Raw genomic sequence first — 21561 nt, 5'->3', positions numbered from 1 at the left:
AGGCGCCCCAACACTGAGGAATTTCTATAACGTAAGAACAAAGAAAGGCCCCAACAGTCATCTTGCCATTCACCTTCCTGGGTCCCAGCAGGAGAAGAGAGGGGCTGGGACCCCACCCTCTACCCCCAAATTTGGAGGTGAAGGCTGGAGGGGAGAACAACATCAAGAACCAATAGAAAATGATCCACATGAATTATGAGGTGGCTATGGCTGGTGAGAAGGGTCAGAGATCAAGGCACAAGCTCCACTGAGCAGGAAGTGTTAGGAGTTAGGAAAGCACTGCCCGTACCCCACTTTGTCCCCCATCAGGAGACCAGAAAATCTACCTGCCAGCCTAGACCCATGGGTACAAATGAACCAGGAGCAGAAAGGGCTGCCGTGTACCGGAGAGGGTATGAACCTGATCCAGTCATGGTGAGGAAAGCCTGGGACTAGAACAGGTAGATTTCATTTGATCTGATCAGACATAAAACCTTTAAAAAACTGACAGGCCATGGGGTGCCTGGGTGGCTCAGTCGGTTAAGAATCTGACTCTTAGTTTTAACTCAGGTCGTGATCTCACAGTTTGTAAGTTCAAGCCCCGCATCGGGCTCTGTGCTGACAGTGCGAAGCCTGCTTGGGATTCTCTCTCCCTCTCTCTCTGCCCCTCTCCTACTCACTCTCCATCTCTCTCTCAAAATAAATAAATAACATTAAAAAAAATAGGGCAAATATGTGACTCACAAGGAAGACAACCCCCTTGGGAAATAAGCTCACAGACAAAAATCATAAAGAAACCGATCAAAACCACAGTCTGAGGTAGCAGGCATCGGTCAGACGATGCTTGGTGAAATTAAGTGTGGCTTTCAACGCATCTAAGGTATCATTATGTGCCACAAAGAATCGGCCAATTAAATTATGACATGGTATTTTATATTTTAGTACATCAACCGCAAGAGGAATTCCAATTATACAGACGTTAATATGCAAAAAAAAAAAAAAAATGAGTCTTAAAATTAACAAAATATGGATACAGGTATGTTCCATGACCCAGGATATAAACAGGTAAGAAATCTAATGCCAGGAAAGAAGCTCCACGAAACCCAACACATGAAAGATTTCACACCAGATAAAGTAGAAATAATAGGACCATCCGAAAAAAAAAATTTTAAGTAAGCATTCCTAAAATGTTTAGGGCAGGAGGTTTTGAAATAAGGATAGACAGAAAAAGAACCAAGTAACATCTTAGGAATAAAAGACATAACTGTTGCAAATTGAAAACAAAAAATGGATCGGAAACTAGACAAGTCACAGCTTAAAAGGTGATTAGCAAACAGAGACAGGAAAGAGAAGATGTCTCAAGGTGCAGGACAAAGTTGAGAGAGAACATACGGAAGAGAAATAAAGCCATCTGGAAGGTGTCTGAGTGCAGAGGACAGAACAGTCAGCAATGGAGAATAAACAGTAGAGGAAAAGGCTAAAACTTTTCCAGAGTTTAACTGAGGCCCTCAGATTAAGAAAGTTTACTGAATGTCTAAGATAATTTTCTTTAAATCCTCATGCGGCCATGTTATGGTACAAAAAGGAAAAGAAAATCTTTAAAACTACAAAAGATGGGAATGCAAGCTGGCGCAGCCACTCTGGAAGACAGTATGGAGATTCCTCAAAAAACTAAAAATAAAACTACCCTATGACCCAGCAGTTGCACTACTAGGCATTTATCCACGGGGTACAAGTGTGCTGTTTCGAAGGGACACATGCACCCCCGTGTTTCTAGCAGCACTATTGACAATTGGCAAAGTATGGAAAGAGCCCAAATGTCCATCGATGGATGAGTGGATAAAGAAGATGTGGTATATATACACAATGGAGTATCACTTGGGAATCAAAAAGAATGAAATCTTGCCATTTGTTACTACGTGGATGGAACTGGAGGGTATTATGCAAAATGAAATTAGTCAGAGAAAGACAAAAAGCATATGACTTCACCCATGAGGACTTTAAGAGACAAAACAGATGAACATAAGGGAAGGGAAACAAAAAGAATATAAACTCAGGGAAGGGGACAAAACAGAAGAGACTCTTAAATATGGAGAACAAACTGAGGGTGCAGGAGGGGGGATGGGCTCAATGGGGAAGGGGCACTAAGGAATCTACTCCTGAAATCATTGTTGCACTATATGCTAATTTGGATGTAAATTTAAAAAAAAAATATATATATATATATATATATATATATAAAAATAAAAACTACAAAAGAAAATACTTGATTGTCTACAAAGCCAACACAGGTTGATGCCAGACCCGTCACCAAGAACAAGAAGGAAAGAGTGTAACATCAGCCGTGCAGGCAGAGTTGCTACCAACTTGGATTTTCACACCCAGTAATATTCAAGAATGAGAAAAAGATAAAGGCGTTTTTTTTAATGTTTATTTTTGAGAGAGACAGAGTGCAAGAGGCAGAGGGGCAGTGAGAGGGGGAGAAAAATCTGAAGCAGGCTCCAGGGTCTGAGCCGTCAGCACAGAGCCCAACACAGGGCTCAAAGCCACGAACCCATGAGATCATGACCTGAGCCGAAGTTGGATGCTCAACCGACCGAGCCACCCAGGGGCCCCTATAAAGGCATTTTTTAAGACATCAACAGACTGAGGGTTTACTCTTTCCAGGCCCTTCCTGAAAGAACTTCTGAAAGACACGTATCAGCAAGAATAAAAATAATCCAGAAAGGAGGAATGAGATTCAAGAGGCAACAGTGAAAAAAATTAATGTCTAAAAACATTGATAAATTGAAACATGACAAAATAATGTTTTATTAGCATTCTTAAAATATGGAAAAAAAAGAACTTTTAAAAATCCAGAACTAAATTTATGATTAATGATGATACAAAAGATAAGGCTGGGAAAGAAGGAATTAAGGTGCGTTATCTGGGAACAGAACAGAGATCAGAAAAAAGCACGTATCTCAAAATATCACAAATGAGCCTTAAAAGTTGCCTGTACAACCAGCATCCTGACTTCTCTTGGAAACTCTTAATTTTCATTCAGGCATCCACGGCTCCTTTGCATTCAAATTCTGAAACACCTACCCTGGGACTTCCAGTTACAGGAGTCAGTTACTTGAACTTTTTTTTTTTTTTTTTTAAATCTTTTTTTTTTTTTTTTTTAATTTTTTTTTTTTAACGTTTATTTATTTTTGAGACAGAGAGAGACAGAGCATGAACGGGGGAGGGGCAGAGAGAGAGGGAGACACAGAATCGGAAGCAGGCTCCAGGCTCTGAGCCGTCAGCCCAGAGCCCGATGCGGGGCTCGAACTCACAGACTGTGAGATCATGACCTGAGCCGAAGTCGGACGCTTAACCGACTGAGCCACCCAGGCACCCCAGTTACTTGAACTTTTAACGGTTAAGCTGATTGAACCAGTTGTTTGGTTTTCGTAACTTACAGCTGAATGCATCCTAACGGAGGCAAGTACGCATACTGAAAATGTAAGAATATTTGAAACCGCCACTGTAGTCATTATTCAAGTGCGAATCAGCAGCGGATGCTAAACCACCGAATGAGAATTTACTGGAGTCCCAGACAGTCAAATCCTCTCTGTCGTGTTACAGATTACTCTCTAATTACAAAGGAGAAAATGTATATTTCCCACGAAGGAACCTGGCACTCACTACCTTAAGCCAAACGATCAAAGCCAGGGCCACCTGCGATTATAGGTCTCGGATTAAGTACACACCACCCTCTTCATAGTATTCCTGCCTAAACGCTTTAATCGGAATCTGCTCATGAGGAAACTAACATGAGGGGAGAAATCCAGAGTCTAAGACATTCACTGAAAAAAATGGCACAGGCTCTTTGAAAAATCAGCGCCAGGAAAACAAAAAAAGATGGGGAGATTGTTCAATTTTTTTTTTTAATGTTTACTTACTTTTTGAGAGACAGAGTGTGAGCGGATGAGGGACAGAGAGAAAGGGAGACACAGACTCTGAAGCAGGCTCCAGGCTCTGAGCTGTCAGCGCAGAGCCCGACACGGGGCTTGAACTCATGAACTGCAAGATCAGGACCTTAGCCGAAGTTGGATGCTTAATGGACCGAGCCCCCCAGGTGCTCTGGGAAGATTGTTTTAGATAAAAAGGGGCTAAAGCAACAACAACCAAAGGTGATGCATGGACCCTCACTGGACCCTGGATCATAAAAACAGGTATGGAGGGGCGCCTGAGTGGCTCAGTCGGTTGAGCATCCGACTTCAGCTCAGGTCATGATCTCGCGGTCTGTGGGTTCGAGCCCCACATCGGGCTCTGAGCTGTCAGCACAGAGCTTGGAGCCTGCTTCGGATTCTGTATCTCCCTCTCTCTCTGCCCTTCCCCTGCTCATTCTCTCTCTCTCTCTCTCTCTCTCTCTCTCTCTCAAAAATAAATAAACATTAAAAAAATTTACAAAAAAACAGGTATGGAAATTTGAACACAGAAGGCACATCTTAGGACATTAATGAATATCACATTGAATAACGTGTTCTTTTTTGTTTTCCTCCACGACCATATGGTGGTTATTTGGGAGAATGTCATTTAGGAGAGACACATGCTGAACCAGCTGGTGGCGAAGTGTCATGTCTGCGATTCACTACATGGCAAGACACACACACATAAAGGGAAAAACAAAAACAAACAAGGCAACATGTTAACAATCAAGAAATTAAGGGAAAGAAGAGTCGAATGACCCCTAAACCATTCTACTTTCCAGTGGGCTTGAACATCTTGAAAATAAAAAGTTGAAGGGAAACATGAGAAAGTGCTTGGGACTGTAAAACAATTAAAAACAGTTTAGCATACTAAAAAAAAAAAAAATGGCAGCTAACATTTGTTGAGTGCACTTTATCACAGTCTTTGTTCTAAACCCTTCACAGGGATAACTCAGTTAAATCCTCACAATTAAAGGATGTAGGCCCTATGATTTTTGTAAAGCTTATTTATTTCGAGAGCACGAACACGAGTAAGGGAGGGGCAGAAAGAGAGGGAGAGAGAGAGAATCCCAAGCAGGCTCCTATGGCCAGCGCAGGGTCCGATGCAGGGCTCAAACTCACAAACCATGAGATCACGACCTGAGTCAAAGTCAGACGCCCAACCAACTGAGCTACCCAGGTGCCCCCGTAGGCCCTATTTTTCATTATCATCATTTCACAAATAGGGAAATGGAGACACGGAAGTTAGGTAGTGCTCCCCAGATCCCACTTCAAGATGGGACCTAACGGCGGCGATCTGGATCCAGAGTCACCACGCTGAACAACATGCGGAACAACGTGCCCCCACCTCCCAAATCAAGAGTTACAGTTAAAAAAAAAAAAAAAAAAAAAAGAGTTACAGTAAGAGTACAGTAAAGACAGAAAGAAAACCAATTACAAGTAAAGAAGTAAGGGGGGAAAAAAAGCAAGGTAAAACCATGAAATAATAGAAAACACAGAGTAATTCCTAGTAAGTAGGTCCTAATACGTTTTAATGACAATAAATGCAAACGGGTAAAGGCACTGATTAGAAACTGTAGATTCTTAGAAGGAATAATGCCATATGCTATTTAGAAAAGACACACCTAAAACAGAGTGACTCCTTGGGAGCATAGATAACGCCCGCGAAGTGTGTGGGACGAATCATACTGTCATATATTACTGATGGAAGTTGCCGGGGTGCTGGTTCACGGCAATCAGTTTCAGGGGGCCAGACAGACCAAAGGCCCTGGACCTTATGAAACCAGACCCACACAGGCCCCACGGACAGCAAGCAGTTGCAATAGAAGCTTTGGGCTGGACCATGGGGACCACACACGCAGAACAAGGTCTTGAAAGCTAAGTAAACAACAGGCTGGATTGTGAAGAGAAAACAATTAGGGCAAGTATTTGCGGGACAGGAGGGACACCGGGCTGAGAAAAGGGCATCTGAATGGGCACAAACAGTACTTTGGAAATACCTGATGTAACCCTGAGAGTCGGACGCTTAACCTACTGAGCCACCCAGGCGCCCCTAAATTGTTAACTCTTGAGTTTGGGGGTCTTAGTTACGTAAGTACTGAGAGAATATTTAGAAAAATGTTGGTCAATATTTAAAGAACGCTAAACAGTTAATAATTTCACAGCAGATAAATCAATCCACACCCAAATCCTACCCACCTCCTAACATTAAAGGATCTACCAACCTGGTATAATGACCTAGATTTGCAGAGGGTCCCAAATAGGCATTTGTGTCTATAAAAAAGTATTTGGATGTGGCCCTTTTTCCTCCACCGTTAAAACTAAGGGGTGAAGGGAGATAAAAACAAAGACAAAAATTGAGCAAAGAGCTAAGAATTACTTTACATGGTATGTATAAGATCACCTTCCTTATTAGCCACCTCTGCAGAGGCCATTAGCCTGCCTCATAACCAATGGTTTAGGTACAACGTAAAATATTTATGATGGTCCAGAAAAGGGGACTCCACGGAGGCTGAGAGCACCTTAGTGACTGCCTGAGGCTCAGGATGAAGACAGGGCAAGGACAGGGAGGGACTGCAGTGACAAGAAGAAACGTCCTCAAACTGGATTTTACAGCGTCTGTATCATATGCCTCAACGAAGCTGTTACAAGATACGTGAGTTTTCCTCATTTTGACTTTATTTTTAAAAAAAAATTTTTTTTTTAACGTTATTTATTTTTGAGACAGAGAGAGAGAGACAGAGCATGAACGGGGGAGGGGCAGAGAGAGAGGGAGACACAGAATCGGAAGCAGGCTCCAGGCTCTGAGCCATCAGCCCAGAGCCCGACGCGGGGCTCGAACCCGCGGACCGCGAGATCGTAACCTGAGCTGAAGTCGGACGCTTAACGGACTGAGCCACCCAGGCGCCCCTCCTCATTTTGACTTTAAAACAAAAAGAATCAGAAATGATTAAGAACTGTGATCTGACAAGAGAAAACGATTGAACGTTGTCTACGTGTAGATGTGGACGCTGGGCAGAATGAGGCCAACACGTTTTCTAAGATTCCATTCCATTTCATTTTTGAGAGAGAGGGCAAGAGAGCAAAAGAGAGGGACAAAGGACCAGAGAGAACCTTAAACAGGCTCCACGCCCAGTGCAGAGCCCGATGTGGGGCTCAATCCCATGACCCTGGGATCACGACCTGAGCCAAAATCAAGAGTCAGACGCTCAACTGAGCGACCCAGGTGCCCCCGTTTCTGCTTTTAAAAGTGAAGAGAGGGGCACCTGCGTGGCTCAGTCAGCTGAGCGTCTGACTTCGGCTCAGGTCATGATCTCACAGTCCGTAAGTTCGAGCCCCGCACCAGGCTGTGTGCTGACAGTTCAAAGCCTGGAGCCTGCTTCGGACTGTGTCTCCCTCTCTCTCTCTCTCTCTTCCCCTCCCCCACTTGCACTCTGCCCCCCTCTCTCAAAAATAAACACTAAAAAAAAAAAAATTTTTTTTATTGAAAAGAAACAAACGAAAGGAGGCTGATTATAAGGAAGACTTAAAGTAGAAGGACCTAAACTCGCTTCTCTTTTATCACTAATAACAGATTCGTTTTGTTTTAAAAAGCGCACATGGAGTTTTTCTGACTGTAAGCAAACTCTGATTTCGATCTGCAGCATTTGACTGAAAATTAGCATGCCACAGTTTCAATTCACTTAATTAAGAAGCGTTTACATCGATCAGTAAAATGATCGACTTTTTGGGGAACTTTGTCAAGCAGGAGCATGCACAACATCTCGCAAGATAAATGAGCATCCAGGGTGAATGCAGGAGAAGAGCCAGAGCTGTTGGCGTTTCCTGAGCACTTCATGGTTCCCAACTGCAGCAGGGACCGCTATTTGCCTAGCAAAACTGACATCCTTATCCTTCACAATCTTTCACAGAAGTAAACTTACAAGAAGTTTAGGGGCCATGTATCCATTTCTTGCAGCTTAATATGACCATGGGGCTATGTACTGGCCAACAGGGCAAATCAGAATCGGTGTGGGCACCTGTCAGGAACTTTTAACACACTTAAAGGGGGTGTGTGGATGTCCTGTTTTCCTCCCTCCTCCTTCCTACTAACTGGAACATAGTAGCATCTTGGTCCATGAAGTGACCTTGGGAGTGGAAACTATATACCGTGGAGAAGTAAGATAAAAAGAGCCTGGAACCAGGACTTCTATTAACCTATATAGTACCCCTTATGGGTAGATATAACACCATGGCATAGAGCTTAGCCAGCAGATCCACCTTTGTGCTAAGAAAACAATGCTGGGGGGCGCCTGGGTGGCTCAGTCGGTTGAGCGTCCGACTTCGGCTCAGGTCATGATCTCACGGTCTGTGGGTTTGAGCCCCGTGTAGGGCTCTGTGCTGACAGCTCAGAGCCTGGAGCCTGCTTCCGATCTTGTGTCTCCCTCTTTTTCTGCTCCTCCCCCACTCTCACTGTCTCACTCTGTCTCTCAGAAATAAATAAATGTAAAAAAAAAAATTCTTTTTTTAAAAAAAAGAAAAGAAAAGAATGCCGGGGGTGCCTGGGTGGCTCAGTCGGTTAAGCATCTGACTTTGGCTCCGGTCATGATCTCACGGTTTGTGAGTTTCGAGCCCCATGTCGGGCTCTGTGCTGACAGCTCGGGGCCCGGAGCCTGCTTCGGATTCTGGGTCTCCCTCTCTCTCTGCGCCTCCCCCACTCGCGATCCGTCTCTCTCTGTCTCAAAAATAAATAAACATTCAAAAATATGTATTCAGTCATTTGTGACTTAGTGCTATAGCCACAGGGCCAAAATCACAAGCTACAGAATCCAATCAGAAGCCATTTAAATTTGTGTTCCAGTTACCAGGAAGGACGTCAAAGGGCTACGGAATCTAATCAGGTGATAAAGGTGGAAGATCTGATAACAGAACCACGTAATGAGGCGAAGCATGTAATCTAATCGAATGGCGCGACAGGAAGTGTTCTTGCAGGCAGAGGGGCGAAGAAATGTAAAGAAAAAAGGAAATACAAGAGCGGAGCAAGCCAAGAAACCCGAGATACTCAACACCCGCTGCCATCAGGGAAATGAAAGTCAAAATCCCAAGCCACCTCTTCCTACCTAATAGGATAGCTAAAATTAAAAAATAATAATAAAATAAAAAGGAAAATAGAATAAGTGCTGGTGAGGATGTGGTGGGAATGTAAAATCATGTTTTACAGTTTGGGAAACAGTCGGGCAATTCTGCAGATGGTTAATCACAGAATTACCATATGACCTAGTAATCCCACTCCTACTTATTTACCGAAAGGAACTGAAAGATATATCCACACAAAAACGTGTACATGAGTGTGGACGGTAACATTATAGAAAATAGCCAAAAAGTAGAACCCAAATACCCACTAACTGTTCAATGGATAAGTAAAACATGGTATCTCCATGATACCATGTATGACCGAATATGATTCACCTGGGAAAAGAAATGGAAACACTGATACAAGCTACAACATGGATGAGCCTTGAAAATATCGGGCTAAGTGAAATAAACCAGTCACAGAGGACCACATATTGTGCGGTTTAAGTTCTGTGAAATGTTCAGAACGGGCAAATCCATTGACAGGAAGTAGATTAAAGGCTGCCAGAAAAATAACAATATACACATCTAAGAACTCAACAAACTGCGAATGAGATCAACTCAATGAGATCCACAGCAAGACACATTATCATCATATTATCAAAGACAAAGAATTTTTTAAGGCAGCAGGAGAGAAGTGACTCATCACGTACAAGGAATCCTCAAGACGATTAACCTACAGTTTCTCATCAGAAACCATGGAGGCTATAAGGCAGTGGAATGACATTTAAATTGCTGAAAGAGGGGCGCCTTGGTGGCTCAGTTTGCTTAAGCATCTGACTCATCGTTTTGGCTCAGATCATGATCCCAGGGTTGTGGGATCGAGCCCTGCATTGGAGCCTGCTTAAGTTTCTCTCTTTCCCGCTCTCTCTGCTCCTCCCCTACTCACATGAGAGTGTGCATGTGCTCTCGATCAATCAATCAATCAATCGCCAAAAGAAAATAACTGTCAACCAAGACTTCTGTATCTGATGAAAATGTCCTTAAAAAATGAAGTAGAAATTAAAATATACCCAGTTAAACAAAAGCTCAGGAATTTTGTTACTACCAGACCTACCCTAAAAAACATGTTAAAGGGAGTCCTTCCGGTTGACAAGAAAGGAAGCCAGAGAGTAACTCAAAAGTTGTGTGAACAAATAAAGGTCTCCAGTAAAGGTAACTATGTGCACAAATATAAAGACCAGTATGATTACTGTATGTTTGCTTTGTAACTCCATGATTTATCGCCTCGCCTCCATAATTCAAAGGACAAATGCATAGGAAAGAATTACGAACCTCTGTTACTGAGCACATGTGAATAAAGAGGTCGTCAGTGAAACAACAACAGAAAGGGGTGGTGGAGAGAGCTGGATAGGAGTAGCATTTTGGGATGCTACTGAAGTTAAGGTGGTATCCATTCAAACAGGGTTGTTATAAATTTAAGATATTAAATAAAATCCCCATGGTAACAATGAAGGAAAAAATCTAAATTATCTACACAAAGGAAATGAGAATGGAATCAAAACAGTTCCCTAACAAAAAACAAAACAAAACAAAAAAAAAATCAACTAAACCCCCAAGAAGGCAGTACAGAAGGAAATGAAACACAAAAAACGTCTAAGACAAACAGAAAGCAAATAATAAAATGGCAAAGAAAGTCTGCCCTTATCAGCAATTATTTTAAATGTAAACAGATTAAATTCTCCAATAAAAAGGCAGATACTGACCAAATGGACTAGAAAACACGATCTAACTATATGCTGTCTATAGGAGCCTCACTTTGGTGACAGAAAAGTGACTCAGAAAGCAACAAATAGGCTGAAAGAAAGATGATTAAAAAATATATTCTATATCAGTAGTAACCCAAAGAGAACTGGGGTAGGAACCCAAAGAGAGCTGGGGTGGCTAGACTAAGATTAGGCAAAATAACTTTAAGTCAAAATCTATTACAAAAGACAAAAGGACATTATATACGTGTGTGTGTTTAATATTTATTTTTGAGACACAGAGAGAGAGAGGGAGAAAGCATGAGTGGGGGAGAGGCAGAGAGGGAGGGAACAGGATCTGAAGCAGGGTCTGCAGAGCCCTATGCCGGGCTCAAACTCACGAACCGTGAGATCATGACCCGAGCCGAACTTGGGACGCTTAACCGACTGAGCCAGCCAGGTGCCCCTGAAGGACATTATACGTTGATGAGACAGTCAGTTTATCAAGAAGACACAACAATGATAAACAGGCAGGGACCAAACAACACAGCCCCATAAAATACGAAGCAAACATTTACACAACTAGAGAATTAGACAGTTCCACAAAATAGTTGGAGACTCCAGTACTATTTTCGGTAATGAATGGAACATGTAGACAGAGATCACTAAGGAAAGAGAGGACTTAAAACAACACTACACACCAGACTTGTACACAGCTCTCCACCCAACATCAGCAATACTCTTCTCAAGTGCACACGGGACATTCTCCAGGTCAGCCCATGTGTTAGGTCACAAAACAAGTTTAGAGTCATTTGGGAAGACTGATCTCATACGAAGTATCTTCTCCAACCACAACAGAATAAGGATAAAACCAGTAATAGAAGGAAATCCAAAAAATTCATATACATGTAAAAATTAAACACTTTTTTAAAAAATGTCTCATTTATTTTTGAGAGAGAGAGAGAGAAGAATGCAAGCAGGGGAGGGGCAGAGAGGGGGGAGACACAGAATCTGAAGCAGGCTCCAGGCTCCGAGCTGTCAGCACAGAGCTCGACGTGGGGCTCGAACCCACGAACCGTGAGATCATGACCTGAGCTGAAGTTGGATGCTCAACCGACTGAGCCACCCAGGTGCCCCAAATTAAACACACTCTTAAACAAAACACAAGGGACAATTTGAAAAACAACTCTGAAGGGGCACCTGCGTGGCTTAGTTTGTTAAGTGTCACATTCTTGGTTTCGGCTCAGATCATGATGTCACACACAGTTCATGAGTTTGAATCCCACATCAGGCATCAGGCTCTCCAGTGACAGTGCGGAGCCGCCTTTGAATTCTCTCTCTCTCCTGCTCTCTCTGCCCTTCCTCCTGCTCTCACCCTAAATAAATAAACTTTATTAAAAAGTGTAGCAAAAGTTCAACGGAAAAAAAAAACACCACACTGAAACAAAAGAAAACAAATACACAACCCACCACACTAGATGAAGTGAAGGAGTACTCAAAGGGATATTTATAACTGTAAATGCCTACATTGCAAAAGAAAAAAGCTCTCAAATGGATAAAATTAATTTTACACATTGAGGAGACGGAAAAAGAGCAAATTAAACCCAAAGCCAGAACAACATAAATAATGAAGATTAAAGCAGAAATAAATGAAGTAGAGAATGGAAAAATAACAAGAGAGAACCAGAAAACCAAAAACCGATTCTTTGAAAAAATAAAACAAAAACAAACGAAAAGAGATCAACGAAATTGAAAAAACTTTAGCTAAACTGACCAAGAGAAAAAGAAGGCTCAAATAACTAAAATCAAAAATAACAGTGGGGATGTTACTACCAACCTCACTTTAATAAAAAATATAAGAGAGTTCTAGGAACCGTATGGCAACAAATCAAATAACTAGACGAAATGACAAATTCCTAGAAACACACAAACTACCTCAAGTGACCGAACACAAAGAGAAAATCTCAACAAACCTTTAATAAGAGACTGAACAGGCAATCAGAATTTCCCAACAAAGTCCAAGACCTTACGGCTTCACCAGTGAATTAAAGCAAATATTTGAAGAACTGACACCAATTCTCCTCAAACTTCCAAAACACAGAAGAGAAATAATGGTACCAAACCCACAGCCTCGTTCTGAGGCCAGCATCACCTCGACACCAAAGCCAGATTAAGACAACACAAGAAAAGAAAATCACAGAACAATATCCCTTATGAATATAGATGTAAAAATCCACGACAAAATACTGGCAAACCACACCCAGCAACATATTTAAACGATCACACACAGTGACCAAATGGGATTTATCCCAAGAACACACGAGATGATTAACATCAATCAATGCAATACACCACATTAATAAAATGGAAGAAAAAACAAAGAGTGATCATCTCAGTTAATGCAGGAAAAAAAAAAAGTCCAATACCCTTTTATGAACAAAAACACTCGACAAACTAGGAATAGGGGAAACTTTCTCAACCTGACGAAGGGCTTCTATGAAAAACTCACATATGTCGTATCAATGGCTAAAGTCTGAAAACTTTACCCCTAAAATCAGAAACAAGACAAAGATGTTCACTTTTGCTACTTCTATTCAACACTGCACTAGAGGTTGTAGTCAGAGCGATTAATCAAGAAAAGAAATGAAAAGGCATCAAAACCGGGAGGGAAGAAGTAAAATTATCTCTATTCGCACATGGTATGATCTTATATACAGAATCACCCAAAGAGTCAACCAGAAAGCCTTCAGAGCTAATGAATGACTTCAGCAAAGTTTCAAGGTACCAGATCAACAGAAAGTAGATTGGAAGTTACTGGGGGTCTAGAGGGAGAAAAAAGGGGCAGTGACTGCTTAACTGGTACAGAATTTCTGTTTGGGGTGATAAAAATGTTTTAGAACTAGATTGTGGTGATGGTTACCAAACACTGTGAATGTATTTAAGGGCACTTAAAATGGCTAAAATAGCAAGTTTTATGTTACATACATTCTACCACAATTTAAAAAATTAGAAAACAAAACAAATCTATTTTACTAAACTTACAAATGCATGTGACACTATTTAAGGGAATTTGGCGAAACTTTAAGTGGTACTATTATTTAAGAACTCAATCTGTTCACCTGAGTCGATAAGATATCAATCAAACTGTGTTTTAACACAGCAGGATGATTTGCAAAGAAAAATTTAGATTTTGTATCTGCAATTTTAATTCCTTAAATATCAATTCTTAAACCCAACAGCTGCCAACCATTCTCTATGACCAAAAGCTGCCTTTATGGACATTAAAAAAAAAAACTCACAGTGACCTATAATTTTTATATTTTCTGTATACAAATATTTTCCTTAATTTTTTAATTTTCCAAAAAGATTAAAAAAAAACTCTCTGGGGGAAAAATATCCAAACACCCGAATTACATCCTTCTGAATAACAAATATCATAATGTAAATCAAAGTTCTCATACCTCCCCAGGTATCGACGTGGATTTTTTTCCACCACATGTACAGGAGAAGGAGAGCAGACAGGAGGAACTGGGAAGTGGTGTTTGCCCAGGCAGATCCTCTGAAGGAGAGAAAGTGATCATTACCTGGGAGTATATTCTGTCCAAATATAAATAAACAGACTACCCCTGACAAGCTTTTGCTCTGTTTTAAGAATTACAGTTATGGGGCGCCTGGGTGGCTCAGTTGGTTAAGCGGCCGACTTCAGCTCAGGTCACGATCTCACGGTCAGTGAGTTCGAGCCCTGCGTCGGGCTCTGTGCTGACAGCTCAGAGCCTGGAACCTGTTTCAGATTCTGTGTCTCCCTCTCTCTGACCCTCCCCCGTTCATACTCTGTCTCTCTCTGTCTCAAAAATAAATAAACGTTAAAAAAAAATAAAAAATAAAAAAAATAAATAAAAAAGACAGTTATTAGAAAAGCCTAGAACTTGTGGACTATCTTTTAATGATTTAAATACACTGTCCACTTGTAACTGACCAACAATTTTGTGGAAGAGCCAAATGTTACTGTTCATCACCAGAAAAATAAAAGGACATACACACTTGTCACCGTCCTTTGTCCTAACAGCCCGAAATAACCTAGCAGATAAATTCTTAAATGTAGTCAGCTACGTACAATATCAAAAACAACTACTGTGCTCAAAATACTGGTCTAAGGTTCACAGTTATTTCCCAGGATTATAATAAATTTGTTTTCAATTACAAGACAACCTTAGAGCATCTTAGATGACATTTTATCACCACAAATTAAATGATGCCCCGTCCTGGCACAGGGAGCCCAGAGCCCTGCTTGCTTCCTATTTTTTCATTTTAATCTTCCGACCAATCCTCACACTGTATCACTTATTAACCCATTCCTATGTGTTCTTCTCCTCTTTTCCTACTATCCAAACTGTCCTCCGTACACCTGTTCAAGAAACTTCTATGAGATGGTCCGTGAGGTGCACCTGCAGAGGAAAGCCGGACAAACCGGGTGCCAATCAGGTGTTTATGTGGGTCGATGTCACCAGCTCTCAGACCTGCCTGCCGACTCGTGCTCCCGCCCCCCATGGTCAAAGCCTCTGGCTTTCCTGGCAGGAGATGTTACAAACCTTTTTCCATTGATTATTCTTACAGTCCACCTCTCTACTACCCTTCACCTAATGACTTATATACAAACGTACAAATGTACAAATATGTGTGTGTGTGTGTGTGTGTATACACACACGTGTATTACTGCAACTAACAGAACTAAATTTCCATCACTACCTGGTACCCACATTAATATTTGTACACACGAAGTCTCATGAAAAGACCTCCATACGCTATTTTCTATTCTATCTCACTTTACTACATCTCATTCATAATATATCTCGAGTGCTCGTGTGACCACGTCGGCCCACGTGAAGGGGGCTGGACCTGGGCCAGCGCACCGGACAGTTCAAGTCAGGGATGGATCGACAGCATGGTGCCTACTGGCGGGAGGTCCAAACTGACGCTGCCTTCCTCGTGGGACCCTCCAACTCTCCAGCTTCACAGAGACGGAACTGGCTTGATTTCTTACAACTGAGAGCTAGTGGGAGATCCCGACAGTCCTCTGCCCCCTCCTGCCTTTGCTCAGGTCTGGCATCTCAGTCTTCACGGGCTGCAGCGACGCCCTCTCACACTAACTCCACCGGACAGGCAGGTGTCAGCTCACAACGTCACCTCTTCCACAACATTCTCCCCCAGCTGACGCCCGCACTCCTCCCCACAGCCTGGGCTGACTGCCCCCCCAGGTGCTCCAGGACACCAGCCCCCACCCCATGGGGATTCCCTCCCAGGCCGCTTCACCCCCCCATATCCCAGCCCCCAGGGCCGCGGCCAGCAGACGCTCGGCACTTGGGGAACGAACGGGTCACAACTTACACCACTCCGAGGTCCAGGGCGTAGAGCAGGAGGGCGTTCATGCCCACATTGATCACGTTTGCTGCAACCCCAGTGATCACTTGAGGCATGATGATGCCCTAAAATCCCCAAACAGGAAAACAGCATTTTCAAAAGCTGATCGGTTATGTGGTGTGACGTAATGGGAAGCATATATACTGGTCTCTGCCCCCACCCCGCCCCCGCTTCCCGGCACGGAGCTCCTAAGTCCCCTAGAACTTCTCAGTGGCAGGGGCACGAGGCGGATCCTTTGTTCTAATATTTGGTCTTCAACCCGGGTTCTTGACCCAGAGTTCCTAAATCCTTTGGAATTTCTTGGGTGACAAGGGCGCCTTTTGTCCTAATGACTCTGGGTGGGCTCCTGGTTGGGAGCTGCTCACCAGAACAACCAAGCCATGGTTGTTAGGAGCTTGACATTTTCAGCCCTTCGCTCATTTTCGGGAGAGGGGAGGGGGGCTGGGAATAGAGGAAGTGATCAATCCCGCCTACGTGAGGGAGCCTCCCCTGAAACCGCAGAATCACGGGGTTCAGACAGCCTCCAGGCTGTGTACACGAGGACGTGCTGTGAAAATTCCGGACCCTGTCCCACACACCTTGCCATCTGGGTGTTTGGCCTGCGTTCTTTGCCACACCCTTTTGTAATAAACCGGCAAATCGTAAGCAAACTCTTCGTGAGTCTGGGAGTCGCTCTAAAAAATTAACGGAACCAGGCTGGCGGTCGTGGAAACCTCCAACCTGCAGCCGATCAGTCAGAAGCACAGGGGGCAACGTGGGCACCGGAAGGTGGGGGGAGGGGAGTCTCGAGGGACCGAGCCCTTTAACCCGTGGGAGGTCCCTGAAACTCTGGGCAGAGCGCGTTAGGGTCGAGTTAAAAGGCAGGACATACAACTGCTTTAGCCGGGCTGCGTGGGGATGTTTCCACTCCTCTGGTGAGCGGAGAATGTGGTCTCGTGAGAACAGTTAAGACTCTTGCAGCAGGAAGAGTGAGTTTTCCTAAAGAGGTGGTCAGCCGAACACTCAGAGGTACACAGGCAAGGGTTCTGAATGACAGCACGGTCACAGAGGACATCGACGGCCAGGGTCAGAGCCGCTGGCCACGTCTCCCCCACTGGTACAGCTGCGAGCCCGGCCAACTAGAAGTTTCTAAAAGCTTTTGAATGACCCGCTGGGCCATCGTTTCTATCACAGTAACACAGAGATAGAAGAGAAGGGATGACTGCATGGACAGCAAATCGGTGCATGGCACGAGGTGTCCCAGGAAGACCCCATGGGAGACACTCAGGCCGAGTTACCTAACTTCTGTCCAGGGCCAAGGTGAAGGTTCGTGAGGTCACCTCACACGAAGCACCCAGCAGGGCCTGGTCCCCAGCAGGTATGCGGTGGACATTCACCCCCATTATTTACGGGGCCTCATTCCTCACTTCTCGTGTGTCTCTTGCCTACTCTACGCTAGTCCTCAGGTAAACATTTTCTTGAAGACTCTACATTTGGGGCGCCCGGGTGGTTCAGTCTGTTGAGCGTCTGACTCTCGGTTTTGGCTCAGGGCATGATCCCGGGGTCATGAGATTGAGCCCCATGTTGGGTTCTGGGCGCTGACAGCGTGGAGCCTACTTGGGATTCTCTCTCTCCCTCTCCCTCTGCCCCTCTCCTGCTCGCACTCTCTCTTAAGACAGATAAACTTACAAAAAAAAAAAAAAAAAAGAGTCTACATTTTTTTTTAAAAAACAGTTGGCCACCATCAAAGTAGAGCGGCTTCTGTGGATAAAAGTTACATGAAGGCAAGCGGGCGGCTCACGTTAAGAGGGACCTGGGGACACAGAGAGGCAGAGCTCCCCCTCAGCTCTGCCCTTAGCCTTCCCCTCCATGCCCCTTGTCCCTCTGGTTTCTGGGGGCGCCGTAAACCCCACAGAATTCTGCAGCCTCTTCCTCTAAAGCACAGGCACCAGAGCCGGGCCTGAGGTCAGACCCAAAGCCAGCAGGCAGCCCACAGAGGAGGGAAGGGGTGCAGTGTGGTGGGTGTTGTGGGAGGCAGGGGCTGCAGAGTAAAACAAGAGGTAGGTGCAGGAATCTGACAGGTTGAGATGGGCATCTCTCCTGAGCTGGACAAAATCCATTTACAAGACCTCAGGTCTCCCAAACAAGGAGCTCTGGGTAAAATTCCAGGGAAATAAAACTGTGAATGACTTTCACGGAGAACTCCCTAAGAATATCTACTACACGTTTCTAGGCACCACGGAGTCAAAAGATCCAAAGGCTCTATACCTGACTTTGTAAATATCTTGTCTGCAGCTGGAACAGGAACGCTGCCTAGGAGGTAAAACAGAAAAACACCTCTTGTTAACATGAAGGCATAATTCCAAAAGTTTCTGACAGTTCTGTTTCTCAAGAAGGTATTTCCTCCTGATGCGACCTCAAAATCAGAGACCCAGACCCACGCGGATCAAATGCTAGGATGCTGTTTGGAATTTTCCGGAGAGGACCCTCAGACCTCGAACTGGCCGAATCTGCGAACGGCTCACTACCTTGACGTCTGAATGGCTCTGAGAGTGCCAGCTGGCAGTACTTTCCCCAATCCCAGAGGGGCCCCAGAAACATCCTAATTAATCTGCAGTCAAAAGCACCCACAGAATAAGGACAGAAAGCTCTTCCCCCCTCATCGGTGTGGGTATGACGTTCAAGCTGTTGGATATCAAAGTGGTACAAGCTCTGAGAAGCAGTAAGGATGGGATGACAGGTCCAAGAACTACACACTGAGCTTACACGGGAACAGGACTATGATAAAATAAACAGAAAGAGGGGAGGCACAGGCATGACACTATTCATGAGCTGCTTGGGGCGTCCCAGGACACAAAATATCCTCGACACTTACAGGAAGAGCAGGAATGAAAATCATCACATAAATCTGGGCTATCCTGAAATAAACAACAAACAGCCTTCAGTTAATATTCAAACAATTGCGGCCGTACTTCTTCAAATTGAATCCACGTGGTTCCTAAAAATCAAACATAATTTACACGGGAGAAATTTAATACCACTCTGAAAAGGCTTTTTCCACAAGCCAGATTAACACTATGTTAGGCTTGCTACACGTCTGCTTTTACAGGGAAGTCTGACTTTACGTCTTGCAGCTCATTCTTAGCAGAAAAGATGGGACGAACAGAGCAAGATGAACTAAAAGTCGGGCAAAGTTCAGAAAGGTTTTGGGTCAGGACTGTAGCTGTACCTCACACTGAAGCAAGACGAACAGTGTTCTAGAAAAGAGAGATGCCTCCTTGCATCCCGTGATCCCGTGTATCCTGAAGACAAATTCCAGAGTTTGCTGGAATTGTAGGTTAAAAAAAAACCCAACTCTAAGAACTCTAAGCAACTATATTGCTCCTTTGCTTCTGGGAGGGAAAAAATCCTCTGCGTATTTGCAAAACACCGGGAAAGTAGACTGGGGCCAAGGGTATTAACATTCTCATCCTGTATCTTCACTCTGGGCAGGACGTCAGGTTACTGTGTCACGCTGTGCCACTCTGTGTCACTCTGTGCCAGCTGGTCCCTGCCAGCCTTAATACCCTGTGATCCACAAGTCACAGCTTCCATTCTCCACGGGGGTTCAAGTCCAGGTAACTGACCAAAACGTCAATGAAGGTTAAGACGACCAGACGGTCACTTACGCTGAACCTGGGGTTCTGACATTAGAGACGCTGCTGACCTGGAGACTTCGGGGTCTTGTTTTAAGAGCAGGAGGATACGCTCCGTATTGATGAAGACGGCCCAGCAAGGAAAGCAACACAGCATCAAGATGAGGATTCCTCTTTGGAGTATGATCCCCACGCGTTTTAGGTTCTTGCCTCCGAAGGACTGGAGAAAACAAACGCAGTGATAAAGAGGGCCACCGTGTACCGGGCCGAGGCCTGGACCGCCGGCATCGCAAACGGCTCCCCAAGGGAGAGCACCCTGCTGGCCACCCATGCAGCCGGACGGCTGTTGTTTCCCGCCCCCAACACCTGAGCCAAGGGCACCAAGGGCATTTTAAACATGCCCCGGGACGAGGAGTCTCCTGTCTCTGGGAACAGGGACAGTTAGACATGGAGGGCACTGACAGCAGACAGCAGGGCTTCAAAGGTGCAAGAAGCAGACGGCGGGTTAGAGCCTGCCGGATTCGCTCAGCAAGTATTTCTTGAACTCTTACTATGTGCCACACGCATTTGCGACCCGGGAACTAACTCAGCAGTGAACAAAGCAGGCAGAAGTCCCTGCCATCATGGAGCTGACTTTCTAGAAGGAAAGGGAGACAGACGATAAACAGAAATAACTAAGATCTAGAGTGCATTCTCTAGAATGGCAGTAATGCTTGGAGAAAAAGACATCAGGGAAGGGGGACAGACCCTTGGGGGAGGAGCACGATGTTTACAGGGCGGATGGCAGGCCTCCCAGAGAAGGGGATTTCTGGCAAACACATGCGGGAACTGAGAGAATGAGCCAGGCAGACGTCTGGGAGAGGCCCAGCAGGGCAGCCTGTGGGGATGGAACCCCGGTGGGGACAGCAGAGGGCTCAGTGGCCTCCACAGTCAGACGGGGTCACAGGAGAGTTGCGCGCAGAGAAACGACATCACCTGACGTTTAAGTGTGACGAGAGCACAAAAGGCAGAAATGAGGGGCAGCCAGGTGGCCAGAGCACAGAGCGGAGAGCAGGCCACGGGAGGGCAGGGAAGGCCCGGTCCCCCCAGTGGCCTTGGCCGAGTCAAGGTTTCTCAGAGCTTTTCTCACTCTCCCTTTCCTTCAAGTACCCTGAATGACTGTCTCTTTCTCAAAAGCAAAAAGGAGTCTAACTTAAAGTGCCTTGAAAGAGTCAGTGGAAACAAATTAAAAACAATGGCCGTACAAAGGACATAGAATATTGTGCAAATATTAAAAGGGAATGTGTCCACCTACTTCATTCAGTGTGTTCTCCAAAACACATGGTTTAATGGCAGGAAAAAGTAATAAGGCCATGTAGATGTTAGAATGGTGTAAGTGTCCATATTTGGAAATATTTGGAGGATATTCACCAAACAGTTAATAAAGATAACTCAGAAGGGTTAACCTTTAGTGATTTTTCCTCCATCTTTTTCAAATACGTTTCTAGATAACCTAAAGTTTCTAGACGGTGCTTGAGCTTTACAATCTTTTTAAAAGGCCATTTAAAATCCAAGAAACAGGGGTGCCTGGGTGGCGCAGTCGGTTAAGCGTCCGACTTCAGCCAGGTCACGATCTCGCGGTCCGTGAGTTCGAGCCCCGCGTCAGGCTCTGGGCTGATGGCTCGGAGCCTGGAGCCTGTTTCCGATTCTGTGTCTCCCTCTCTCTCTGCCCCTCCCCCGTTCATGCTCTGTCTCTCTCTGTCCCAAAAATAAATAAAAAACGTTGAAAAAAAAATTCAAAAAATAAATAAATAAATA

The 21561-nt window shown here is 44.4% G+C and overlaps 1 protein-coding gene across 2 annotated transcripts in view; it reads right to left on the bottom strand.

Moving 5' to 3' along the window:
• Positions 1-21561, bottom strand: part of LOC109246071 (multidrug and toxin extrusion protein 2-like) — a 59263-nt gene that overhangs the window by 28967 nt on the left and 8735 nt on the right. For both annotated transcript variants that reach the window (XM_019413828.2, XM_053892874.1), the window contains exons 4-8: positions 19836-19984; positions 19005-19047; positions 18398-18442; positions 16118-16215; positions 14194-14291 (exon numbers count right to left, since the gene is read on the bottom strand). In XM_019413828.2, coding sequence (XP_019269373.2) covers positions 14194-14291; positions 16118-16215; positions 18398-18442; positions 19005-19047; positions 19836-19984 — 433 coding nt within the window. The remainder of the gene's footprint in view (positions 1-14193; positions 14292-16117; positions 16216-18397; positions 18443-19004; positions 19048-19835; positions 19985-21561) is intronic.

Source organism: Panthera pardus, unplaced genomic scaffold, assembly GCF_024362965.1.
Source record: "Panthera pardus isolate Hobbes unplaced genomic scaffold, ASM2436296v1 HiC_scaffold_3, whole genome shotgun sequence".
Lineage (NCBI taxonomy): Eukaryota > Metazoa > Chordata > Mammalia > Carnivora > Felidae > Panthera > Panthera pardus.
Note: the sequence above shows the minus strand (reverse complement) of the source record. Positions and strands in the feature narration are given on the sequence as shown.